The sequence below is a fragment of the Corvus cornix genome, chromosome 1 (assembly GCF_000738735.6).
Source record: "Corvus cornix cornix isolate S_Up_H32 chromosome 1, ASM73873v5, whole genome shotgun sequence".
NCBI lineage: Eukaryota > Metazoa > Chordata > Aves > Passeriformes > Corvidae > Corvus > Corvus cornix.
In genome coordinates this window covers 35,117,931-35,143,629 of record NC_046332.1, presented here as the reverse complement: position 1 = coordinate 35,143,629, position 25,699 = coordinate 35,117,931, and the positions used below count along the sequence as shown (strand labels likewise).

The window sequence follows — 25,699 nt, the reverse complement described above, 5'->3', positions numbered from 1 at the left end:
CTGGCCACACGGGACAGAAGGGGGGACCTGTTGTAGGGAGAGCAGACACGGACAGGAGTCCCCGGCGTTTCTAAGGGAGGAAGGGTGGGGGGGCAGCTAGTGGGTCACCAAGGAGAAGGGGCCCCTGCGAGGAGGGGTGGAATGCAGCCGCTGGAAGTGCGCTCCTCGGGGTTGAGGGTGAGGGTCGGGGCTCCCCAGGGGCGGAGGGGAACTGCTCGGTGCCAGGCTAAGGTAGCACCCCGTGCCGTGCCGTGCCGTGCCGTGCCGTGCCGTGCCGTGCCGTGCCCTCCCTGCGCGGAGGCGCGCGGGGCGCTGCGCGGGGCGGGCTCCCGCGGCGGGGGCGGTGGCGCCGGGAGGCCGGGCCGGGCGGCGCGTCCCTCCCCTGGGCCGTTTCTCGGCGAGGCTGTTTAATAGCGGAGCCGCCCCCGGCCCGCCCCGTTGGAGCCGGCCCGTGCGGCACGGCGCGGCCGGGGCCGGGGCCGCTGCGGGCCATGGCGGGGGGCGGCGGGGGGCGGCCGGCCGCGCCCGGCTGCTGGCCGTGCTGCTGGCGGGGCTGCTCGGCGGGGCGCGGGGCTTCGGCGACGAGGAGGAGCGGCGCTGCGACGCCATCCGCATCGCCATGTGCCAGAACCTGGGCTACAATGTCACCAAGATGCCCAACCTGGTGGGGCACGAGCTGCAGGCGGACGCGGAGCTGCAGCTCACCACCTTCACCCCCCTCATCCAGTACGGATGCTCCAGCCAGCTCCAGGTGCGTCGGGGCTGCGGGGGGACCTGGGTGCGTGGACGAGGTGGGGACGACACACAACGGGGCCGTGCGATCCCCGGGCCGGCTGCTGTCCCCCAGCACCCCCATCCTCATCCCCATCCTCTCGACTCAGTACTAAACTAACCCGAAAGTCCCGCCGCCTCGCAGTGTCGCTCCTGGCTGGCTGGGGAGAGAGCGCGGCTGACGTTGGGCGGAGGTTCTGGGAGCCGGCGGTGTCCCGGCGGTGTCCGGCGGTGTCCCGGCGGTGTCCCCGGCTGCCCGCGGCGAGGAGCATCCGCCGCAGCGCGGTGCTCCCCGCCCGCCCGCTCGCGGACGTTGCGGCGACTCCCGGAGCTTTCCGTCCCGGCCGCTGCCCTCCGTCCCAGCCGTGTCCCAGGTGCCGCGCCCGATTCCATGCGGAACGAGCGGAGCTGGCCGCGGGGAGCTGGGGTAGGTCGGGACCCCGCCGGGAGCTTCACCGCGAAAGTTTCTTTCCCAGGCGAATGGCCGGATCCCTGTCCTCCCCACGGGCATGGATTTCCTCAAACAAAACCCAGCTTGTTTCTCGGGGCAGAGTTCCCGAGTCAGCACGCAATTCCTCTCACAGCGTCGCGTCGCCGAATTACGATTATTCAAAAGACGAGAAAACTACAATATTTTATTACTGTTGTAAATGCATACGTGACCTTATCATAAGAGAAATACGTTTTTCTAGGAGGATCGTGAACCAAAGTATTTCAGTAAATGCTTTTTTTTATTTCCTATTTGTTTCTTAGCTGGAACATCCAGGCAAGGCTCAGAACAGATATATGTATTTGTTTAAACCACTTTAGTTTGGTTTTCTGCTTTCTTAAATTGTACCCTTGAGGTTTAAATCTGGCTAAATCCCACTTGCTTCATTGGAACTGATGGGCTAAATTTACATGGAGCTAATCTAGGGAGTAAAATGTTCAGGCTTTGGCTTCGGACCACATTTGAACTGAAAGAAGACAATGTTGTTATTTTTTTTCTCTTTTGTTTTTATTGTTCTTGGTTTATTTGTTTTTCGCTGCTTCCTGGTTTTTTTTAAGGCAAAGGACCAAATATTACTGCTAAAACGGCAAAAAAAGAAAACTTGTTCTATTTCAACCTGTTTCATTTTCCCCTGACGCACTTGTGATTTCTGTTTCTCTCTTCCAGTTCTTCCTGTGTTCGGTTTATGTCCCAATGTGCACAGAGAAGATTAACATCCCCATAGGTCCCTGTGGAGGCATGTGCCTCTCTGTCAAAAGAAGATGTGAACCTGTTTTAAAAGAATTTGGGTTCGCCTGGCCAGACAGCCTAAACTGCAGCAAATTCCCACCCCAGAATGATCACAACCACATGTGCATGGAGGGCCCAGGAGACGAAGAGGTTCCCCTTCACAGCAAGACCTCCTTGCAGCCTGGAGAAGAGTGCCACGGCATGGGATCTAACTCTGATCAGTACATTTGGGTGAAGAGAAGCTTGAGCTGTGTCCTGAAGTGTGGCTACGATGCTGGTCTGTACAGCAGGTCAGCTAAGGAATTCACAGATATCTGGATGGCCATATGGGCCAGTCTTTGCTTCATCTCGACTGCCTTCACGGTCCTGACCTTCCTGATTGATTCATCCAGATTTTCCTACCCAGAGCGTCCAATCATATTTTTGAGCATGTGCTACAATATTTATAGCATTGCTTATATTGTGAGGCTAACTGTGGGCCGGGAAAGGATATCCTGTGATTTTGAAGAGGCAGCAGAACCTGTTCTTATCCAAGAAGGTCTTAAGAACACAGGATGTGCGATAATTTTCTTGCTGATGTACTTTTTCGGGATGGCTAGCTCCATCTGGTGGGTTATTCTGACACTGACGTGGTTTCTGGCTGCGGGACTCAAGTGGGGCCATGAAGCTATCGAAATGCACAGCTCCTATTTCCACATCGCAGCCTGGGCCATCCCGGCCGTGAAGACCATTGTCATTTTGATCATGAGACTTGTAGATGCAGATGAGCTCACCGGCCTCTGCTATGTTGGGAACCAGAACCTGGATGCGCTGACGGGCTTTGTTGTGGCTCCGCTTTTTACCTACCTGGTCATTGGGACTTTATTCATTGCAGCAGGACTCGTGGCCTTATTTAAAATCAGGTCTAATCTCCAGAAAGATGGAACTAAAACTGACAAACTGGAAAGACTGATGGTCAAAATCGGGGTCTTTTCAGTGCTGTACACTGTCCCAGCAACATGTGTCATTGCCTGTTATTTCTACGAAATCTCCAACTGGGCCATTTTCCGCTACTCGGCAGATGATTCGAACATGGCAGTGGAGATGCTCAAAATTTTCATGTCCCTTCTGGTGGGTATTACATCAGGTATGTGGATCTGGTCAGCCAAAACTCTGCACACGTGGCAAAAGTGCTCCAACAGGCTGGTGAACTCAGGAAAAGTTAAACGGGAGAAGAGAGGAGATGGTTGGGTGAAACCCAGCAAAGGGAACGAGACTGTGGTATGAGAAAAGGACAACATCCCGGTGGTCTGACTGCTCTCCTTTGTAGGACTGGTCATGTGAAGGCATTGCTGTGTATATGTTGGGAGTAGAGTGGGGAGGTGGTTACATAACCTGTCTCTGGGGATGGGGGAAAAAAAAGAAGCCTTAAAGAATAAACAACAAAAAGAACATGCTGCAGATACAATAGCCATAAACCATGCTGCCCAAAATAGGAGAGCCCAGGGAGGCTTTAAAAGCTGTGAAATACCCAAACATGTTATCTTCCTTTTTTTTTTAATTTTTTTTTTAAGCAGGATGCATTTACTGAAACCTTGAAATCTTTAGAAACTGAGGTGCTGTAGCCCATAGCTGTGAGATGATGTTTTCCATTCATCATCTTATAGCTGATGGAGGAAAGGCAATCTGGGGCCAAATTCTGGGCTTAATTAGGGTCCAGTTACCAAGTTACAAGAAGATGGAGCACCCAGGACCTCACTTAGGTGTCTTCTTTCTGAGTTCAGCATTGAGAAGGAAGGGCTTGATAAAGGTTCCGTCTTTATGCCCTGGGGAATTCTGGTGTTCCAATACACTGTACAATTCAGTCAGGGATCACATCCTGAAACAAATAGCAAATGGACTTCACAGGTCTTACCCATGATGAGTAGTATTTGGTGAGGTATTAATGAGGATGACTTTTAAGTCATCTAATGGCCTATTAATAATTTTGACTCATTCTTTTTACCATTTGTAACCTGATCTGAGTGCAGAGTTGATTCTGCCTTGTGGGAATTTGAACCTCCTTGTGTTTCTTCCCACCTGAATTATTCTGTGGTTCTATCAATATTTGTAAATTTCAAAAACTTCACTCAAGGCTATCCTCAAAAGCAGAGGAATCAGCTCAAAGTGGGAAACTGTGTATGGTCTTCTGAATCTATTATCATTATCCATCTGCTTCCATTCCTGCCCCTTCAGGTGCTCCTGCTATTTCTAGCAGACCACTTTATTCTGCTGCATTTATAAGCTTTAAAAAATGTCTTAACAATATAGTGTTCCTTCCTTCAGAAAAGAGAAAAATTAGTTGAAGGTACCTTCAAACAATGCTGTATTTCTCCAAGCAAACTTACTTGTCTCTCTCTGGAGACTCATTGTATGAAGCAATTAAGTCTTAATGTATTTCATTCAGTGTGATGGTATCTTCTCTATAGACGCCAGTCTGGGGAGAAGCAAAATGTTAAGTTTCTTGGCAACCTCGTGTTCACAGAGATCAGTTGTGTAATTATGTGTGTCAGTTGCAATTAAAAGAAGATTCTCAGCCCATGACATTGCAGTACAGCTGACTGCCTCAGAACGATGCTTCAATTGCTCACTGACAGCTACGGAGACTTTTTTAAATGTGTATTTACACACAGAATGTGAGCTGGCATTCAGTCCTCAGGAGCAACAAAGACCTTTCCAGTTTTTGTAAAGGGATCCAAGAGATCCAACTTCTTGGTGAATAATGCTGTTTCAAAGCAACAGTTGCTTTTTCCTATCCTTTTATTTGAGGAGGCATCGGCTTGTGCTCATGGGGAACTGAACATAGTGTCAGGGACTTGTTTGGCTAGTAAGAAAGGTGATGCAAATACAAATAGCCCAGAAGCACTTAAGAGAACACTGTTCTGATGCTCTATCCCTTTGAAAGACCTTTGGTTTTATCTGTGTGCCCCAAGCTTTTGCATCCTTTGTTTGTGTGGAACCTGATCAGCTGCAGAGCATCCCCCCGGTGCCCCAACTCCCATGATCTTCCAGGGCAGCTGAAAACAGATGCTGGTTTATTAAAGTACTTGCTTTTCACACAGGTGCCCATGTGCTTCCCAAACCACAGTTCACTCCAGCTCTGGAAGTGAGCACTAATCCGTCCCAGAAGCATGTATTGTCTCAATGTGAGTGTCGAAACATGTGCTAAAGAACTTTTTTTTCATTTTAAAAACAAAAAAACAGACCCCAAACAAACCCTAGTGGCAGTCTTTGCGGTTGGGCTCCCTCTCCAGCAGAACAAGTGACAACTTGACACATTCTGCTCAAGACACACAAGCACTGTCTTGGCCAACACCACATTCCAGCTGGGCCTTTTCACCCTCTCCATAAAGTCTCTTGCTGTTAGTGTTGTGTTTGGATCTGGTTATTCCTTTGTGAACAAGGAGTTTTGCAAGTGTGAGATCTTCAGATGGCTGAGCTTCTCCATCATGCAGTCTTTCTGCTGCTGCAGTGAGGAATGTAAAGTCAGCAGCTGTATGTTGGCTTTCAAGGAGCAAGGGTGCAGTATGACCCTTTTCTTGTAACCGAGTATTTGGCTGTGCCAAGGCGTCATGTTCACTCAAGGTGTCCTTCACTCTGAAACACTTTGGATGCTCTCCTTGCCAATAAGACCCATGTTTGAGCAGACTGATTCAATAAATGCCACTTTTAACCTTGTTATGTACACAGAAGTGAATGTTAAATAGTGCTGTTATCAAATCCCTGCATCTCTGCCTGTGACCCTGTGAACTGTTGACAGAGGGATGCCCCTGGTGATGTGAGACACAGTGAGCTGGATGAGGATGGCACTGTGTAGCCCTAGGAGGGACGTGGAGGGGATATTCCATTAAAGCATGTGAGGGATTCAAATGCTGTGGGAAAGAGGTAGGCTAAGGGGAGACACCAGCTGTTGTTCCTGAAGAAACATCTTTCCCCAGCAGCTGGGGGAACACTGTACTGACCCAAAGTGAAATTAGTTGTTGCATCAATTAAACCATTCCATCAATGTATTCACCCACATGTGTTTACCTGACTGCATTTTGGGGCTGTATGGGTGGGAAGTCACAGCAGACAGCCTGAAAACTGGCTCTTGCAAAGAGCAGGTATCAGCAACCCTTATGTTCTCCCATTTCAACATTGTTATGAGCTTAAAGCCAAAACTGCTGTGACTAATCCTGTCTCGGAAGTGCAGTTGCTGTGGTTATACAACCAGAAACTTTGCAGGCGTTCCCTTCGGTTGCGCAGTCCCTGCTCCCATCTCCCCCCTCAGCCTGTGCTCTTGGCACTGCAGGTTGCAGAAGCATCTGCCTGAGAGGTACAAGCTTAGCTCTTACATGAAACAGACAAGTTAGCTCCTTTTCCTGAATTTTAAGGAAATAGACACTGATTGTTTTGGGGTGTACAGAAAGTGTATCTACTTCAATGTATGTACTGTAAATTGCTAATTTATCACTGTAAAAAAACCAAAACAACTTTGCTATTTAATTTTTATATCAAAATAAAACTTTAACCTCTGTGGATAACTAAAGAATTCCTGGCAGCCTTCACGTTTTTGGCGAGTTTGTTTCTTAAATAGGCTTCAGCATTGTTGGAAGTGCTTTTTTTCCCCTGAAGGAAGGACTGAAACGTTAGTGCTGTGGTGAAAGGATGCTTTGAATGGGTTAATCCAGCATGGTTTGGAGCTTATAACTGAGAACAAGACATCCTTGGGCAACAGTGAAAGTATGTTCATGTTTCTGCACATGGGGTGGACAGAAACCCTTTCAAAGACAGCACACAGGTCCTGGGTGCTGGCTGGGGATGCAGCTGGAGCTTTGGTGTTGTGGGAGCATGTCTTCAAATCCCAACGGGAAGGCAATATGGAAACACAGCCCGCTGCTGCTCTAACCCTGCTGTGATGTGGCTCCTGAGAAGAGCAGCACCTCCTATAAGACTCTTTTTATTTCAGGTGTTATGGAATATGTACATCCAAAGCATGAGCGTTCAGATCCGGAGTGTATGGTGGAGGAGGGCAGCGTCACCACCAGCCTGTTCAGTGTATGGGAACTATTAGTGGCTTTTGGAGGCGAAAATCCTAATCTTAGTAACCTGCTTGAAATTAGTTCATTCCTATGGGTGATTTCAGTCATTTCAACCCTTCAGAAGAGAGATTCAACTGAATGTCTACATTTTCTAGCAATGGTTTTCTAAGAACTTAAGCTTATTAATGCTCTACTTTTCATTCCTGTTTGTCATTTCTATTCACAGTTGGGATGTATGGGGACAGCAAGGAGGTGCTTTTTGTGTGCATCCCTCACCAATTTCTCTTGACACTGATAGAACAGTATGCAATATTAATCATCTAAGCCCATTTAATTGTCTCCATCATGAAACATTCTCTGTGTGGGATTACTTAATTAGCAGAATGTTATTCTAATAAGAACCTAAATCAGACTAGAGTGGATAATAGTGAGGGTGTGCTATAAAGAAGAGTAACAACTATCACCTGTGTATCTAGCTAATCAAGTTTTGAAGAGCAGCATCTAAAACTGGTAATTATGAGTGATTTGCTCATGCCTTTGGCAGCTCCTCATTGTAATCTTCTCAGGCTGGTAATTAATGAGATCTCTCAAACTTATCCTAATGACTCTTTAATAAAGCTACAGTTAACTGTAACAAACATAAAAGAGCTGGGAGAGGCAGCAGGATTTCCCTCTTGTTCATACCACCCGAAAACCTCAGCTGTGGCATTCAAGACGGTGTTGGCTGCTCCAGGCCTTTCTTAGGGATGCTCACCTTCACACACATCCCTCACATCAGGTGTCTCAGGGCATCACCTATGAAGTGAGAATGGATTGCTGGAGTGGCTCTGAATGGTGAGCAAGCTCCCCAAGCCATGGGGATGACAAAACTCAGGTTTGCCTGTTGAGGGAAGTATGTATCTGTACACAATGCTCACAAAAAAATTAGCCTTTATGAGGAATTTTTGTGATTGTTTTGATATTTAGGCTTGGGGTTTTTTACTTGGTTGGTTTTGTCTTGTTTTTTTTTAAAGCTATCTTTAAAGAAAGCAAATGTTAGGGAGTTTGTAGAGAAGGAGGCCAGAGTTTTGCTGTCAGCAATCAGGAGCAGCCTAAGCTCCAGTAACATAAAAATATGGTCCCTGGCTTCAGTGGTGGTTTCCTCACCCACTCATTCCCATAATGGTGCCACATTTCAGCTCCTCCTTCACTTTGCCAGTACAACTACTTGTGGTATGGTGCAGGCATCACCCTGTGGAGCTGTTTCCCAAGCCCTCTTGCACCATCATCCCCATCAGGCCAGAGCTGTGTCTACCTGCAAGGTTGGAGGAATGGGTGAGAGTGAAGTGACAACTGCCTGACTGCTTCCAGCTTCCCCAGTCTCAACTACAACAGCAAAGCCTGCAGTAGGGCTGTTGGTAACTCCCTAGTCCTTTATCTGGGATGACTGAGTCCAGATGTGAACTGCTCACCTGCGGGTGAATGCCCCATTACACAGCCCCACAGCAGCTGTGGTGCTGATGCTCCATAGTGCCCTTTTCAGCATGCTTGGACTAATTGGCTCATAATACAGGCCAGGAGTTTTCAGCCTCTCTCTGAAGCTAGGATGGCTTGACCAGTCTGCCAGATACTGATGTGGCTTGTGTACAGAGCAAAGCATGTCTGTGTGCTTGCACAGCCAACACTGGCTGCAACAGAAATGAGGCAGAGCATGGTCCCGGCTGCACCAGGGTCATGCCATCCTGCTGCACCTCTCCAAGAGGAATGGGTGAGAGGATGGGTGCGGGTCAGGCAGCTCTCAGCTGATGCTGAGCTGGTGCAATAGATCCCATATCACTAACTATTTCCTGCAGCTGGGAAATGATTTCTGACCAGAGGTCCTGCACATCCTGGCAGACTCCAGCTGTTGTAACAGCTTTGTGTTGTTAGCAACCAGATGTTTTGTTTTATGCTCTGGGAGCAGCCTACCAAACAGTCACCACGGGGCTGGAAGAGCACAAAGCTGGCGTAGACGGGAGCAGCAGCAAATGAAGACTCACACACTAAGGTATCACTGAGAAACCGTTGTTGTCTTTTCCTAGTTTTTTGGGGGAGCAGGGATCTCCTGTGTGCCAGATGTTAGGTACAACACCAGAGTAAACAGGTTAAATGCCAAAGACAAATAATATTGCACCAGAAAGTTTACTGTAATTTGTAACTTTGATTTTGTTATTGTGTTTTCTTCCAGAAGGGAAAGTGCTTGTTAATTAGATCCACTTGGAGGGCTCAGAAAAGCAATACTTTACTTAAATATTGTCCATTCTTAAATCAATAGCTTAAAACCTTAAAAATAACCAAAACAAAACCCCCAAACAATTACCCAAACAATTGACAATGGCTTGTCAATACACTGGCAATATAAATATCTTCATCTTACATTTCCATCAGTGTTTAGCTAGTTTCCTGTCTGGTTCTTTCATTTCCTGAGCTTACTCTGAGGAAGGGAAAAACATCCGTCCTGCAAAATAGATGCAAATCATTCAGCAGACTGCTTCTGCTTCTACAATATTAAGTTTTAAAACATTACTATGCAGAGAAACAACCTGACGATAAATGTTTTAATGGATGAAGTGTTTTCTTCCAAAGCAGCTCAGAGGCACTCTCGCTCAAGTACTTGGTAAGGGATGATAAGTGGAGTGCCATGGAAAAGCAGATACTTGGTTTTTCAAGGATTTTTCTTGCATTCGAAGGTCTTCTGTCTTGCAGCAAGGAATGGCTGACACCTAGTGGCAGCTGCACCCTGGCCCCAGCTGCTCGAAGCCGCTCCCAGCCCTGCCCTCCACTCGTGTCTAAAAGCAGGGCGGGTACCTCAGCTACTGATGGTGAAGGCTTTGTCCAGCAGCACATTCTACCAATTCTGGGCTATACATTATGGTTTGTACCAAGTGCAGCAGCTAAGAAAATCACAAGCTCACCCATAATAAAGTTTAATAAACTGAAAGATGTTAGGTTAGATATTAGGAAGAAATTCTTTATTGTTGTGCGTGGTGAGGCACTGGCACAGGTTGCCCAGAGAAGTTGTGGATGCCTCACCCCTGGAAGTGCTCAAGGCCAGGGTGGAGGGGGCTCTGAGCAACCTGGTATAGTGGAAGGTGTCCCTGCCCATGGCAGGGGGAGTAGAACTAGATGGTCTTTAAGGTCCCTTCCAACCCAAACCATTCAATGATTCTATGATTTTATTAATCTCTCCTTGTTCAGCCCTGGGCTCAAGGCTGGCATGGTTACAGGAGGGTTGATAGCAGTGCTCATGGAGAAAAAAAACAGACCTGGTAAAGTAGCATGGCTAAAGGACCAGTGGGACATCTGTCCCCTCCTGCGGTGAGGAAAGCTGCTCTTGGCAGAAGCCAGCAGCACATATAGTCCAAAAAGTTTATTTGAAAGACTTAACACAATCTCTTCCTTGGCCTCACACTAGTAATGTTTATAAGAAAAAGACCTGGGGAACCACAGCAGAAAAGAAAGCCTCCAGCCTGGGCTGACAGCCTTTCTTCTTTCTGCTGCCATTTGGCAGTGTGGGAAGGGCTGTCAGCCTCAGGAGGAAAGCATAAAGCATTTACAGAGTCATGAGCAAGAGATCCACAATACAACTGTACATCTTGAAAGGAGGGGTGCAGGGGAGGCCTGGAGATGGGGAAGAGGCTTTTCAGAGCAGGAGGGAATATATATATATACATTTCTAAATATATAAATATATATATATAACACTGAAAAAATCAGCTGAAGAGGTCCCAGCCTATGAAAGTTATGACAAAAAATACCACTCACAAAACAATCATGTTGCTACAGCTGTGGCCTGAGCAGAGCCAAAAGAAATGAGGAGCCATCCATACCTCCCCAGAGAATGCTTTTATAACCAAAGCAGGGAAAGGGCAGATCTTATTCTGAGACACCAGTAATTCACCCTGTCAGCGTCAGCCAAGCCGGCCCTCAGTTTGTCATGGGGTGAGCTGGGTGTCACTTTTTCGACCTCTCAAGGTCCCTCTCTCTAGAGAGCAGAGTCTGCTTCTGCCAGAGCCCTGCCACCTTCGGGATGCACCAGGACACTGCACAGGGCCTCATTCCTTCTTCTCCCTCTTTTTGGAATATCAGGTGCTTTTCCTTATTTTGGCTGTGAAAAGTCAAGTCTGAGAGACAGCCGGCAGCCCAGTCCTCCTCTTTTGGGTGGCCTTTCCAGTAGCTGCTCTCTGCAGCCCCATTACTCCCTCCTGCAGCCTGGGCTCCCATCAGGAGTTTGCAGTCCCTTTCCAAATCTGCTACTGAGCTGCTGTCTCGTGTCCCGGAGGGATTGACTCAGCCATGGCGGACTAAAAGAGAGAGTAGGATTCAGCAGCTGCCATGGCTATTGGGACATGAGTGATAAGATGAGGAAATGGCCTTAAATTGCACCAGTGGAAGTTTAGATTGGATACTAGGAAAAATTTCTTCATTTCCAAGCCCTGGAAGACGCTTCCCAGGAAGAAGCTTCTCTACAACTTCCCAGTGGAGTCACCAATCCCTGGAGGTGTTTAAATGATGTGAAGAAGAATCTAACTAACCTCCAGGGGACAGAAGAAAGACTAAGAAGTCTGAGAATCTGTTGGTCCAAAGAGGCACACAGAGCATAAGAATCTCCAGTGAATAGATTGACAGCAAAAAAGAAACATGGCACTTTGCATCCCGTTCCCTATTGTACCTGTTGGCTCACCATCTCATACTTAAGGAAGGAATTAGGGTGCTTCACAAGAGGAGGTGAGGAATTGACCATATTTTAAAAAGTACTGCAAAGTGCTTTCTCCTTCTAGCTTCTCTAGTTCCTCTACGAATCTGCACACAAATTTGACTAAGAGAGTTTTTTAACTGAAGCAGACATGCACAGAGAAAGCCCATAGAATCTCCTGTCTCAGGGGTTGGAAGGCAAACTGGACCTGAACACTGCAGGGCAGAGGCAGGAAGAAGACACCAGAGAGAAGAAAGAAGAACAGCATAGAAGGAGAGCCCCAAGGTGCCCCAGAGTGTGGGCAGATGTCTGTCCCAGGTGACCTGTGGCTGCTCAGAATTCCCACAGGGCTGCCAGCAAAGGGACAGCACGTGACACCCCTGGGGAGAAGGGTGTTTAAACTGATCTGAATACCACTGCACAAAGCAGATGGGGCAGTGCTCAAGTCCTGGCAGAGCTGAAGGGTCAGCAGCTGCCAGCAGAGTGAAAAACCAGGAGCAAAAGACTTTCAATGAATGCAGCCATTTGCCAAGTGTGTGTCTGTGCACAGCTGATCAGAGAATCATGAAATCATTTGGGTTGGAAGAGACCCTCAAGATCATCAAGTCCAACCATAAGTCTTACACCCTTTATCCGTTTTTTATGGCTTAATGTTCTAATATGTTCTCACATTAACAAGAACGCTTTAAGCTGGCATTTGAACAGAGCAAAATTGCATCTGATACTGATGTAGAGGTATTGCCAGTTTCAATCCTCTGTCTCAGGTTCTTTGATAATTTTAAACCACCTAAAATCTGTTGAGAGTGAGGGAAAGTAGTTTTGGCTGTGACTAGAATGTATAAATTAAATTCTTTGAGAGCTTCCTTGGTTCTGGGAGCTCTACCTGCAATTCAGTAGGACCCTGTGTATCCAGATTTCTATAGTTATCACTTATGACAGAAAAGGAAGAATCCATTTCAGTGTACACTTCATAAAGAAAACAGATTAAAGAGAAAGAAATGAAAATAAATGAAATTAAATGAAAAAAGAAGAAAAAGGAAAGGAAAGGAAAAGAAAGGAAAGGAAAGGAAAGGAAAGGAAAGGAAAGGAAAGGAAAGGAAAGGAAAGGAAAAAGAAGGAAAGGAAAGGAAAGGAAAGGAAAGGAAAGGAAAGGAAAGGAAAGGAAAGGAAAGGAAAGGAAAGGAAAGGAAAGGAAAGGAAAGGAAAGGAAAGGAAAGGAAAGGAAAGGAAAGGAAAGGAAAGGAAAGGAAAAAGAAAATAAACAGAAAGACAGAAAAGGACAGAAAGAGAGAAGGAAAGAAAGAAAGAAAGAAAGAAAGAAAGAAAGAAAGAAAGAAAGAAAGAAAGAAAGAAAGAAAGAAAGAAAGAAAGAAAGAAAGAAAGAAAGAAAGAAAGAAAGAAAGAAAGAAAGAAAGAAAGAAAGAAAGAAAGAAAGAAAGTCTCAGGAACAACAATTAATGGTGAAAATATTGGAAGGGACATTTCCATAGCACAAGTATGTGGCAGCACCATGCAAATTCTATTTCTTCTCGAAATGGGAGCACGTGAGGACAGAAATATTAATTTCTGTCATTTCATAAAAAAACCAACTGGGTTGTTTTTGGGATTTTTTTAAATTATTCTATATAATGTGAATGTATCTTTAGCTGGATCAACTATCTTGCCACTTTGCTGAACAACTTCAGTGCATCAGCAGGAAAAATGGATTTCTCTTCAATTTGTCTTGAAAAGTCCTCTGATTTTTATTCAAAGTATTTCAACCTAAATTTTGTGGCAATAAATACAATTTGATTTATTACTCCCAAAATATTGACTCAGAAATGAAGTGTTTGCTCAGTGATCAGTCTCAGAGCACTCTGAAATCATGGAGAGGGGGGCTGGGGGGTATGTTTACTCACTTGATGAATGCCAGACTGGCAAGCAGGAGGAAGGCCTCAATAAATCATTTCTGACATTAACCTTGTAGAAACAAATTCCCAAGAGTATTCGTGTTAGTTCTGCTGCTGGTGCTTGTGCAAACACTGCTGGACAGAATTCACACCGTTATCTTTCTGTGACGAGTTTTGCAAACAGAAGTTCCTCATTGGCATTTCAGGCAAAGCCAATGGAACAGGCAGGGATGAAGGAAAATGCACTTTGTTTATTCAAGCAACAGTTAGTGTGTCATTTGAAAAATGCATGAACCATTTATAACATATTTTGGAGTTGATAAAAAAATAAAAGAAAGCATGCACTGAACTACGCAATGAAACATCACTTTTATTTGTGTAAATAAGCAGAATATTCCAGATATCAAGCATCTGGCATCTGTACTTTTCATGTGTGTTATTTTTTGTGTTGGCTTTATATATGCCATGAAATATTCTCTGCATTTGGTTTTTTTTTTGCATAGTGATTATGAGGTTAAGATGGTACAGAGCAGACCTCCTTGGTCTATCATGAGAAATAGTTGGATATTTCCAACTATTTCTGTTTCTGAGGACAGACACAGAAAGTTGGTAAGTAGCAAGTGCCGGGTACATATATATATGTGTATATATATATATAAATATATATATATGTGTATATATATTTATATGTATGTGTGTGTAAATATTTGTGGTTTCAATTTAAAATTCTCCTAACGAAAACCTTGTGCAGAATTTCCTTGTCCTCTTCAAAGACAGCAAACGTCTAACTGCAAAAGCTGTAGTGGAACATCATTCTGCAGGGATAGGGACCTGCTTGCTTTTGTGCCAGGGGGAACTGTGGCTGAGCGACACTGCCTGAGGTCTGCAAGCACACGGGGATGTCACATCACCACCACAAACAGCTGGCTGAGACCTGATACCCCACCGATGTCCCACTGGTGCCAGAGCAGAACTTTTTACTGCTCTGTTTCTAAACAAGAAGTCTTTTCCAACAGCCAGGCCTGAAAACTAATTTTTAGATCCTGAAGACCAGCAGAATGCTTGCTAGACTTTGGATGTTCTAGAGATCTGCCATGGAGCTCAGCCATCTTCCATTCTCCATTTTTTCTGTTGAGAAAAAGCAAAAGGAAGTTGTGCTTCTCCTACTAAATTAAGTAGGAGGCTCTGAGCTCCTTTCAGGGGGCAGGACTTTTGCCCTGTTCACTGCTTAGGGAAGGCTGTGGGTTGGAGTCTCCCAGAATGTGATGTGTGTGGGCTGCTCAGGCCCACACGGCGATGGGGAGATGTCCAGGGCGCTGAGGATATTCCTGCTGCGGTAGCACTGCTCTCTCCCCACGCTCCTGCACGGTCCTGCCAGGCACAGCCCACACATGAGTCCATCACCCCGCCTTTCTGCCTGCTGGGCCACCTACCCGTGGGTGGAGAAGGGTATCGCGAAGCAGCAAAAGCCCTCCAACCTGGGTTGTCCTGTTGCTGTACCCTACACAGTTAATAACACCAGCCTGCCCAGTCTGAGATGGATCTTTCCACCAGACTTGTCTCAGAGGCAGGGAAAGCTTTATTTCTCTGTAACCCCTGATATCACTCCCCTGGAGTAAGAGGCAAAAAACATCTCTGACCTTAGCAGGGCCCTCAGTGAACTGCTACTCTCATTAATAATAAACCACACTTTCCTGACTGCTCCCATAACTTCTGCCACATGTTAAGCCCCCCAGCAAGGACTTGGTTCTCAGGGGTGCTTTTTCCACAAAGATAGATTAAAATTCTGCCTTTGACAAATTAGCAGGAAAACTTCCCTGGTGTTTTTTTAACAGGTGGTTCTTCCCACATCACCAGACTCAAAGTCCCTTGGAAATATGTTATTTTTACTTGACAGAAAGGTGAAAAAAACTCTCTGAAACGTGAGAAACCAGCATGTGGGCTTGACAGACCTCACTGCCCACTAACCTGCCATCGCTCATTCATCAAGGCAGTTGCAGTGGGAAAGGGAGTGATTCTTTTTCCCCTTCTGGGAACACCAGTCTGGAGAAAACAACCCCTGTAAGTCTGTGCTCAACATTCAGCAGCAGAGCCAGGGCAGCCCCATGCCATCAACCACCACTGGACTCTCTCCAGTATGTCCTTGCATTGGGAAACAGTCCAGAAAAAGGCCACAAAGATGATAAAAATACTGGAGCAGCTCTCCTGTAAGGAAAGGCTGGGTGAGCTGGGTCTGTTCAGCCTGGAGATGAGAAGCCTCAGGGGGAATCTCATCAGTGTAGATGAATACCTGAAGGGAAGGTGCAAAGACTTTGCGTGGACCCAGGTTCTTTCCAGTGATGCCCAGTGCCAGGACCAGAGGTCATGGGCATAAACTGAAACACTGGAAGTGTTACTTGAATATCAGGAAACAACTTTTTTTTCATTTTTTTTTCTCCAAACAAAACCAGTGACCAAACACTGGAAGAGGTTGCCCATAGGTGCTGTGGACTCTTCATATCCACGCTTGGGGACAGTCAAAATCCAGTGGGACATGGTCCTGGGTAACCGGTTCTAGATGGCCCTGCTTTGGCAGGGCCATTGCATAAGAAGACATCTGGAGATCCCTTCCAGCCTCAACCATTCTGTGAGTCTATAACAGCTGCCAAAGGCAAGTCTGCAGCTCTAACAGTAAGACAAATCTTCCATTTCCACCCTGAAAACTGAATTTCCCAGTGATGAACACAGGACTTTCTCCCTATTCCCAGGTCGATCTTCCTTCCACCCTGCTGACACCAAATCAGAGTGCAAGAGCTGAAAATTCAAGAGGAGCTTCTCATTCCTGAGCAGCCCCTTTCCTTTGGTGGACACAGACTGGTTCAATCCCATGCGTAACCTTCACCATGCCTGCAAGGGCAAGTATAGCAAAACAAGTCTGCTGTCAGCAGCAGCCTGAATCATGTATTAAAAACCTGTGGGGATCTGAAAACTGAAAATAGGATCAAACCTTGTGTTCCTGTTAGCATCCATCACGATCCTTTTGCCTTTACATTAATCCAAGAATGAGGAATAATGAACCTGTTCTACTGTCAGTTTAGCTATGCATAAGCAGTGTTGTTCTACAGGCAGGAACACAGCAACCTTATCCTGCCCCCTCTATAGAGGGAACCAAGAGGGGCATTTCTCCAAGTGCTAAGGTGCTCAGACTTTTATTAATGCTGTAAACTTTCTGTTTGATGGACTGTGTAGAAAGCTTTTCTATTGAAACAAATGAAGAGGTTGCCCCTCAGGAGTGAAAGGACAGCCTTAACCCCAAGGCACAGGCCTGAACACTTGGAAGGAGGAAAGAATTTGTCCAATAAAGTAAGAATGCCTGGAATTTCACCTGGTTTCAGGGTATGCAAGTGGAGTCTGCAAGCAGAGAGGGACTGCTCAGAGATGCCATTTTCTGCCTCTCTGTTTTCTGTATTCTTGGCATTCAGCTCCAGACACCCTTTGCTTAGAAGTAAAAATATTTAGTTGTAAGTTTTGGCATGGAAAGGACACTTCTAAGTCTTAAAAATTATCACAAAAAATTATCAGGAGAGGTTTTTATTCCTCCCAAGACAGCTAAAAGAAAATGGTATTTGAAGAACAGACATCTCTGACATGTCTTGATTAGGGGTAGTTTGGGACTACTTTCTCCTGGTTTAACTCTAAGAACTGAGCATTTTGTAGATTTTTGCTGCTAACTCCCACCAAAGGCACACAGGAGCTCACTTGGCTACTGGTCAGTAAGAGGCAAAAGTGTGCTCGTCTCTAAAACCTGCATCCACTCCACTGTCAGCTGGGACCGACTGATGGGGAGCTGTGACTTATTCCTCTACCTGTTCTGTGCCAGCAGCACAAATGCACCCCTTGCCTTGGCTCTGGGCAGATAAGGGACCTTTGATAAGCAATCTGGCATGTCAGCTGCACATGGTGCACTTGGGCAAGCTGCCATGCTCACAACTGACTTGTTTCATCTGCATTTTGCTCTCTGTGGTGTGAACTGTGCCTCAGCTGCTTCTTCCATTTGCTGGCATTTTCACGATGTCCCTATAAAAGTTTGTTCCCAAGCTGTTCTTACTCCCTTCTGCTTTCATACTTTTAAATTATGTTACTATATGCAGTTTCTGGCTCTTTTGGGAGAAGGTTCTGAGGCACCTCCTTAGCAGGGCCACCTTACACAGAGACACAAAAGGAGATGCTTTAAAAGTTCTTCAAGACTGTGACAATCTGTGACATGAAGACTTCCATAGTTCATCCCAGCTGGGGCTTCCGAAGGTGTCACTCCCTTCTCTTCTTTGCTACTGAGGATCTGACAGGCTTGCTCATCTCCTGCCAAGACATGGCTGTCAACTTTTGTACTGCTTCAAAATTTGCCACCCCCAACCCTCTTCCTATGCCTACTCAGGCCTTGTAAATCTTTCACAACATTAACTCTACTGTATATTTGCAAAGATTTGTGACCTTCACCTGTAGTCAATCATTCCCCATGGTCTAATTGGTCTCTTTCCTCCTGCAGCACCTTCATCACACTGCCATTGGCTGTAAATTATTTACCCAGCACTTGCAGAGCACTGAGTATCCCTCGAGGCATGCGCAGCTCACTTACAGTTCTGCTCTGGTTTAGACATCCCAAATTTTCTGATATCTCATGCATATCTCCTTGCCCTTGTCTGCATCAGCATTCACTTCTCACTTTCAGTACAGCAGGCTGCATTGGAAGGGTTCTGGACATAAACTTTGAATTTACATTTTACACTTTACATGGAAGTGCAAAGTGGGCAGTAGGTTGTGTGGATGGAACACTGTTGATCATTGGCATGTGGGCTTGGGTGTGTGCCCTATTTAAAATCATAGAACCTTAGAATCATTCAAGTTGGAAAAGACCTTTAAGATCATCAGGCCCAACCATTAAACCAGCACTGCCAGGTCATTAAACCATGTCTCTAAGCACCACATCTACACTTTTAAAATAACTCCAGGAATGGTGACTCCACCACTTCCCTGGGAAGCCTGTTCCTGTGCTTGAAATTCTTGCAGTGAAGATATTTTCCCTCATATCTAGTCTAAAACCCTCCTAGAACAACCTGAGATAATTTCCTCTTGTCCTATCACTTGTTACCTGGGAGAAGGGACTTACCCTCACATAGCTGCAACCCCCTTTCAGGTGGATGTAGAGGGTGATAAGGTCTCCCCTCACACTCCTTTCTCCAGCTCCCTCAGCCACTCCTCACCACACTTGTGCTCCAGACCCTTTCCCAGCTCCATTGCCCTTCTCTGGACATGCTCCAGCCCCTCAATGTCCTTCTGTTAGTGAGGGGCCCAGAACTGAACACAGGATTTGAGGTGTGGCCTCACCAGTGCTGAGTACAGGGGGACAATCACTGCTCTGGTCCTGCTGGCCACACTATTGCTGATACAGGCCAGGTGCCATTGGCCTTCTTGGCCACCTGGGCACACCTTGGCTCATGTTCAGCTGCTGTCAACCAGCACTCCAGGTCCTTTTCTGGTGGTCAGCCTTCCAGCCATTCTTCCCTAAGCTGGTAGTGCTGCCTGGGGTTGTTGTGACCCAAACAGATCTATGGTAAGGAACACAACCACACCTAGAGACAACGTCCAGTCTCTGTCCGTGGCTCATGTGCAGCTCTTCATCCAGCTGTCAAACTAAAGAGGAGAGATCTAGATTAGATATTAGGAAGAAGTTCTTTAGTCAGAGTGTAGTGAGGCACTGGCACAGGTTGCCCAGAGAAGTTGTGGATACCCCATCCCTGGAAAGTGTTCAAGGCCAGGTTGGATGAGGCTTGAAGCAACATGGTCTAGTGGAAACTGTCCCTGCCTGTGGAAGGGTGAGTGGAACTAGATGATCTTTAAGATCCCTCTCAATCCAAAGCATTCTATGATTCTATGATTCTGTGATCACTGGAGATGACCACAGCATTGGACCTGAAACAGGGATTTAGAACCCACTCTGGATGCCTGCAAGCTAGAAGTTTAATGTTTCACTTCCCAGCACTGCTGTGTTTAGGTCCCTTAGGTTTTTTCTGTTCATCATGTAAACTGGTTTCAAGGTGTGCAGAAGGGTTTCTGTGGTTGCCACACTCCCACTGCAGGGGGGCTGGCTCACAGAGACTGCTGGAGTGTGGATCAGGAGGGTGACACAGGGAAACAGGAATCCTCAAAAGGTTGGCAGGAAATCTGAGCAGAGCAAAACTTCCTTAAATATGTGGAGATCCTTTGAAAATGTGTTCTGGTGCTCCCACAGGTGGTCTCAGAGAAAGCTGGTGCCCTTTATTTATACTTCGTGGCATCTGAAAACCTGTGCGATGGTCTCCAAGGGCCGGCCGCGGGAGCAGCTCCCGGCTGCCCGGGATCTCGCGTGTGTCACCACTAGGTGTCACGGCTGTCCCACAGAAGCCACCCTGTCCCCCAGCCCTGGAAGCAGCCAGGATCCCCCGCTCTTGGCAGCTGCGGGAAACCACAGAGTACTGATAAAAGCCCTGGGGAGGAGGCAGAGCCCGAACCTGGCCGTACCTTTCCTCCATGGAGGAGTCCAAAGGTGGGAGAATTTAGGGTGTCACCAGAGCCATGGGCTGGCTCAGCACAGCGCAGTGAAGGGAGGCAATTGGAGGTGAAGGACCGACTTTTCAGATTGACTTGAAAAAGCTTATTCACAAGGCAAACCATCTCATAAACAGGCTCTACATTCCCCAGGTGTCCCAGTGCACAGTCTGTGCACATGCTCCAGGAAAATGAGTATTTCTTTCACATGACTAATGGGTGTTGTAGCCGGTGCTTCTGGTCAAGTTTCACACGTGTCCCACAATGCTGTAATTAAGCCTTAAACTCTTTCCCTTCTTGTGGAATATTTCCAAAGATGGGCTTCCCCAGTTCATGTTTAAGCACCGTGTGCTGGTTTGGGCTGCGATAGTTTATTCTGTAGCAGCTGGTATGGGGCTATGGTTTGGATTTGCACTGGAAACAGTGCTGATAACACAGGCATGTTTTAGCTACTGCTCAGCAGGATTTACACTGAGTCAAGGCCTTTCCTACTCCTTGCCCGGCCCACCAACAAGAGGACTGGGGGTGCACAAAGAGCTGGGAGGCAACACAGCCAAGACAGCTGACCCTGACTGACCAAAGAGATAATCCAGACCATATCACATCATGTTCAGCAGATAAAGCTGGGGGAGAAGAAGAGAGTGTGGGACATTCAGAGTTACGATACTTAACTTCCCAAGTCATGTGTGACAGAGCCCTGCTGTCCTGGGAATGGCTGAACACCTGCCTGCCCATGGAAAGTGGTGAATGAATTCTTGTTTTGCTTTTGCTTTGCCTGTTAAACTCTCTTTATCTCAATCCATGGGTTTTCTAACTTTTACTCTTCCAATTCTCTTCCCCATCCCACCAAGGGAGGATAAGCAAGAAACTGTCTAGGACTGAGCTGCCAGCTGGAGTTAAACCACAGTACTCTGCTTCTCCACAAAAAGAAAAAGTGACAAATGCTTTACATACTGTAATTTCCACCCAGACCATAAAACCAGTGTTTCAGAGAAATGGTTCCTAAAAGCATTGCTGTATGAGGTTTATATCATTAAGTGTTCAGCCAGGTTATGCTGGAGATTTCATACAGCTAGGCTGTGTCTGTGAGAAAGGAGGCAGCTCATTTACTCTGTTCCTGAAACTTTCTCTTCCTTGCTACCAGGCAGCCTGTAAGTCTCCTGCTCTCTTTTAGGACTGTCCACATGCCCACATTCAGCCAGCCTCTCTGTTTACTTTTCTACTGCTGGAGCTGGGATTACCCTCACTGGGAGGCTGTGTGGATCAGCTGCTTCCCATTGTGATCTGCTTCACTAGTAAAGCTTTTTTGGGGGGGTCTGTTTTCAAGATGACATGTGGGAAATGCACACCACCTCCAGTAATGTAAATTAATAGCAATTGAGCTGCATGAGAGATTCCCTGTGAGCTGCTCTGCAAAAACAGTCCTGCAGCACATGTCAGGAGTCATTAACACATCAGCTGCACCACATCCAACACTCTGAAAAAGATTTAGGAGGGACTAATCCCTCCAGCGGCAGAGCTCTGTTGGCCTTTGGCAGAGTTACATCATGGGTGAATTTAGCCTCCATTGTCCAACATCAGACAGACTTGGCACCATAGGAATCACGATGACAATAGCAGATGAGCTTGACACGCCTGAGTATCACTTGTTCCCATCCTCCTGTCAGTTCAGAGGGAGTTCCTGAGCCCACTCAGTTATCAGACCATGTTCACAAAACTGAAGTCAGCACAGGGAGCACACAGTGGGCTGCATCCTGGCATAAGCCTTCAGGCAGCCTAGCAGATTTTCTGTCTTCTAATTACATACATCATTTCTGATGACAACTTCATGAAATGAAAAATCATTTTTATTTTCACTCAAGAGTCACTAAATGGGTTTATTGCTATGGTTCACTGTGATTTGGCGTACAAGGACAGGAATTGTGGAACAAAAGAGGAGAGCAGGCTGCCATTTAACTGCAAGCACAGGGCGCATTCAGCTTCAATAATTTGTGTTTGCAATTTATGGCATTTTGCCAAGAGTTTTGGTGGACTGCAAGAGGAGGTTTGCTGCCTTTATCACAGAATGGAACACCAAATTGGGTGTTACTCACAGTCCTGGTAAGGGCTGACCACCGGCCAGTCATTTAATATCACTGCACCTCGGAGCATCGCTCCTCCTTTGCACCACCTTTTTATCTGACAGACTGTCTTTTTCTGCTTGTAAAGAACCTGGTGTGGTCTCAGCTGGGGCCACCAAGTGTGTCAGTGATCTGATGGAGAGCATCGCAAGCTCCTTTGGTTTGGAGGCACTGGTGGGTGTTTGTCTCATGTAGGAGCCAGGATTCCAGGGCACTATCTTTGTGTGAAAACAAGAGAGTTTGCAAATCTGTTTGGATGATTTCACACGGGAAATGCACAGAAGTCAGCGTTAAAGGGGTAGGAGAAATGAACAGAACTCACTGTACGCCACTCAGGGAACAAATGGTCAGAAACCTGCAATTAAACTTGCAGCAGGAAGCCTTCTGGGGTAGGGTTGCTTTCTACATTGAGTACTAGACATCTAAAATTGAAGTTTGTTGAACTTTGCTACATAAATATACATGTGTTTCTTTTCACTTATGAGTCATACCGTCCATTTACTTATTTATGTCAGATGAAGCTTTAGGAAATGATTTAAAAAGCAGAAGTGTGGCCACTGATGATGCTAAACATACCTGTCTACAAGAAAACTCAAGTAAATATTCAGGAAGAAATGCATTTTACATGTGGACTGGGTTTATTAATTTTATGACAATGTAGCTTAACCAGCACAGCCTTACATATTTAGAAATTAATTATGCCATTTAAAGGCAGCTGGTCCTCACATTAAGCAAACACAATGAAAAACACAATATACAAATGCTCAAGCTCTCCTTAGGGACTCCAGTGTGCACAGCCAGCCCCTTCATGAGTTTTTATCTTTGCTGATCTCAAGTCCCTGTGCTATTTGCAGTCTGCAAAATCCTATCCATGAGTAAAACAGATTTTTTTTTTTTTAAGGCATCACCCAGGGACAGAATTCAAGTAAGTCAGTAGTTACCCAGTTACGATCATAGTAATGATCTGAGGACTGGAAAAAGCTGCTGGCATGAACTTTTCTTGCGTGTCCACTATCAAGTCCCAAAACCTCTCAAAATTTTTGATAAACTTCTTCTCAACTCCAGTGTGGGATTTCTGGTCAAAACTGAGTGACTTTTGACCCAGAACAACAGATTGACCATACCCTGTATCTGGGACATGAAGAGCATCTTGTAAGCTTCAACTTCCCAAAGTCAGACTTATTTAGCACCTTTTTTTTTTTTTTAAGAGAGTTTTAATTTAGGTCATTCCATCCAGTCTGAGCAAAGTGTCCCAGTCCCAAGGCTATTGATTATTCTGATGATCTCGCTCTCATTTTTCATTACAAACTCCAGATGTTAGTTTTATCCCTGATGGGAGATTATTAACTAAAAAACCATTTTAGTTCATCAGAATTTATAGGATGGGAATATAGTTGAGATGCTGACTCTTAAATTTTTTACTACCAAGTTCAAATGTTGCAATATTTGCTACAAAATATATTTGCTGGAAATAAATCCTGCAAAATACAAGCTTCCATATCTTCACAGCTCCCAGTCACACTGCAAGCCAACCAGAACGCAGTTTCATGCCCATAGGATGCCCAAGGATCTGCCAAACCTTAAAATATTTCATAAGCTAAGAGATTTCAGTTTCTGTAGATGGAAAAACCATACCATTGGAGTTACACAGGTAGCAGTATTGCCTTTGAGAAGAAAATTTTCAAAGACAACTCTAAAGGACCAGCCAAACTATCATAGATAGATGATTGTAAACCCCAAAGTCATCTAGGAGTCCTGAAACATGCCTTTCCAGTTCATGGCACTGTTACACTACGTGGTGAATTAAGCAGAAGAGACTGGCATACCATTTCCCTCAATCCTATCTATACCCCTCAATTTTGCAACAAACATCTCTGTAAAATACAACTAGCTCCCATCCACGTGCCATAAAACAAACATACCAGAACACCAAAATACAGACACTAATTGTCACAACCAACACCCACACACAATCTCAAAAGCAGATAAATTAAAATGCAGACTGAATTAATCATGCCCAGAGTGTATGAAAAGCAAAATTGCCTTCAACATGAGGTCTAAGAGCATCTTTCAAAGTTGAAACTGTGTCATGTTTTTCTAGAACCTCTTGATATGAGGGTGTAAACTTCTGGAAAGTCTGCTTCACAGCCTGACATAATGTGGATTGGCCTGATTCCCCATGAGAATGAGAATTAGAATTAATATTTGAACATTTATTGCTTGTGAGAGAAAAGCAGCTGGGCAGATCACGCTCAAGATGCATTGCTAGGACTGCTGGGTTGGGACAAGCTTTGCCAAGGGAATAAGACCTCAAGGATTCGGATGAATGTCCTTCTTTCAAGCTTCTCACATGAGAAGACCTATTTAATGAGATATCCAAGGTCAGAGCAGAAGCATGGAGTCAGGTGAGAGCGAAGGCAGGCAACAGCAGAGGTTTTTTACCACACCATAACACTTATGGGCAATCTTTTTATTATCCAATAAGGATAATTATCTATTATAAAGATTATGCAAAAGGACTGAGTTGCTCTGTGGCAACCATGATCACAGAGGAGACTGGAGAAAAACCTCTTTTCCTGGCAGTTTAGGCTGAAGTGCTGGACAACCAGTGTCATGGAAATGTAAAATAGGAGCCTTGGACAGGGTTTATGTCTTCCTTCCATTATAACTGTGGTTTTTATTCATTTAGCCATATTGCCTGCCTATCTGTGGGATTTTACACAATGTCCCTGAGAAAGTTGCACGATAGACACAAGGACCAACAAACCCAGATCAAGATGCACTGTCCTCAGAGCAAACCCCTCTAATGCCAGCCTTTGTAATCATTGTGCTCAAGAAACACAAGCAGCTCTTGGTAGGGTAAACAGTTTTTCTGTCTTTCCACCTTTAGAAGAAGCCAACACTATTGGAAGAAAGCTGTTAACACAGAAGAACGTGGGACAAAATTTAATCTCTGACGTAATTTCAGGAGAATTTCACTAGAGATTTATCTCTTTTATATTTATTAAATTTTATATTTATCTGTTTTACTTATTCTGGAAAAAAAAAATAGTTCAGCAAGAACATTTGTATCTGGAGATGACATTCTTTGCCAAAACAGCCCTAGATTTAGGTATCAGCATCCCTGCAGCTTCAACAGTGTTAAGAAGAAGACTTATGTTTATAAATACAAATGTATACACATAAATACATATTTTACCCATGTGTTTTTCAAATAAGGGAGAAAGGCTTCCCACATGTACAGTAGAACACCCAGAGAATTCAAGGCTTTCAATGGCAGCTGCTTTTATTTATCTCTGTCATACCTTTGAAGGTGTTGATTTCATCCTGAGATTGGTGAAACTGTGAACATTTTTATAAGTTGGAAAAAAATTTCTTCTACT

The 25,699-nt window shown here is 45.5% G+C and overlaps 1 protein-coding gene across 1 annotated transcript; it reads left to right on the top strand.

The window, feature by feature from the left end:
- Positions 1-509: 509 nt before the first annotated feature.
- On the top strand, positions 510-7,222 carry FZD4 (frizzled class receptor 4). The gene is made up of 2 exons (XM_039562887.1): positions 510-751; positions 1,928-7,222. Exons 1-2 carry the CDS (start codon positions 620-622, stop codon positions 3,254-3,256), a joined length of 1,461 nt encoding a protein of 486 aa, XP_039418821.1. The 5' UTR covers positions 510-619; the 3' UTR covers positions 3,257-7,222.
- Positions 7,223-25,699: the final 18,477 nt, after the last annotated feature.

Bases quoted from the DNA above. Each gene is read 5' to 3' on its own strand.
- FZD4 (XM_039562887.1), top strand. From the start codon at position 620: ATGTGCCAGAACCTGGGCTACAATGTCACCAAGATGCCCAACCTGGTG. The intron at 752-1,927 runs GTGCGTCGGGGC...TCTCTCTTCCAG, and splicing joins GATGCTCCAGCCAGCTCCAG to TTCTTCCTGTGTTCGGTTTA.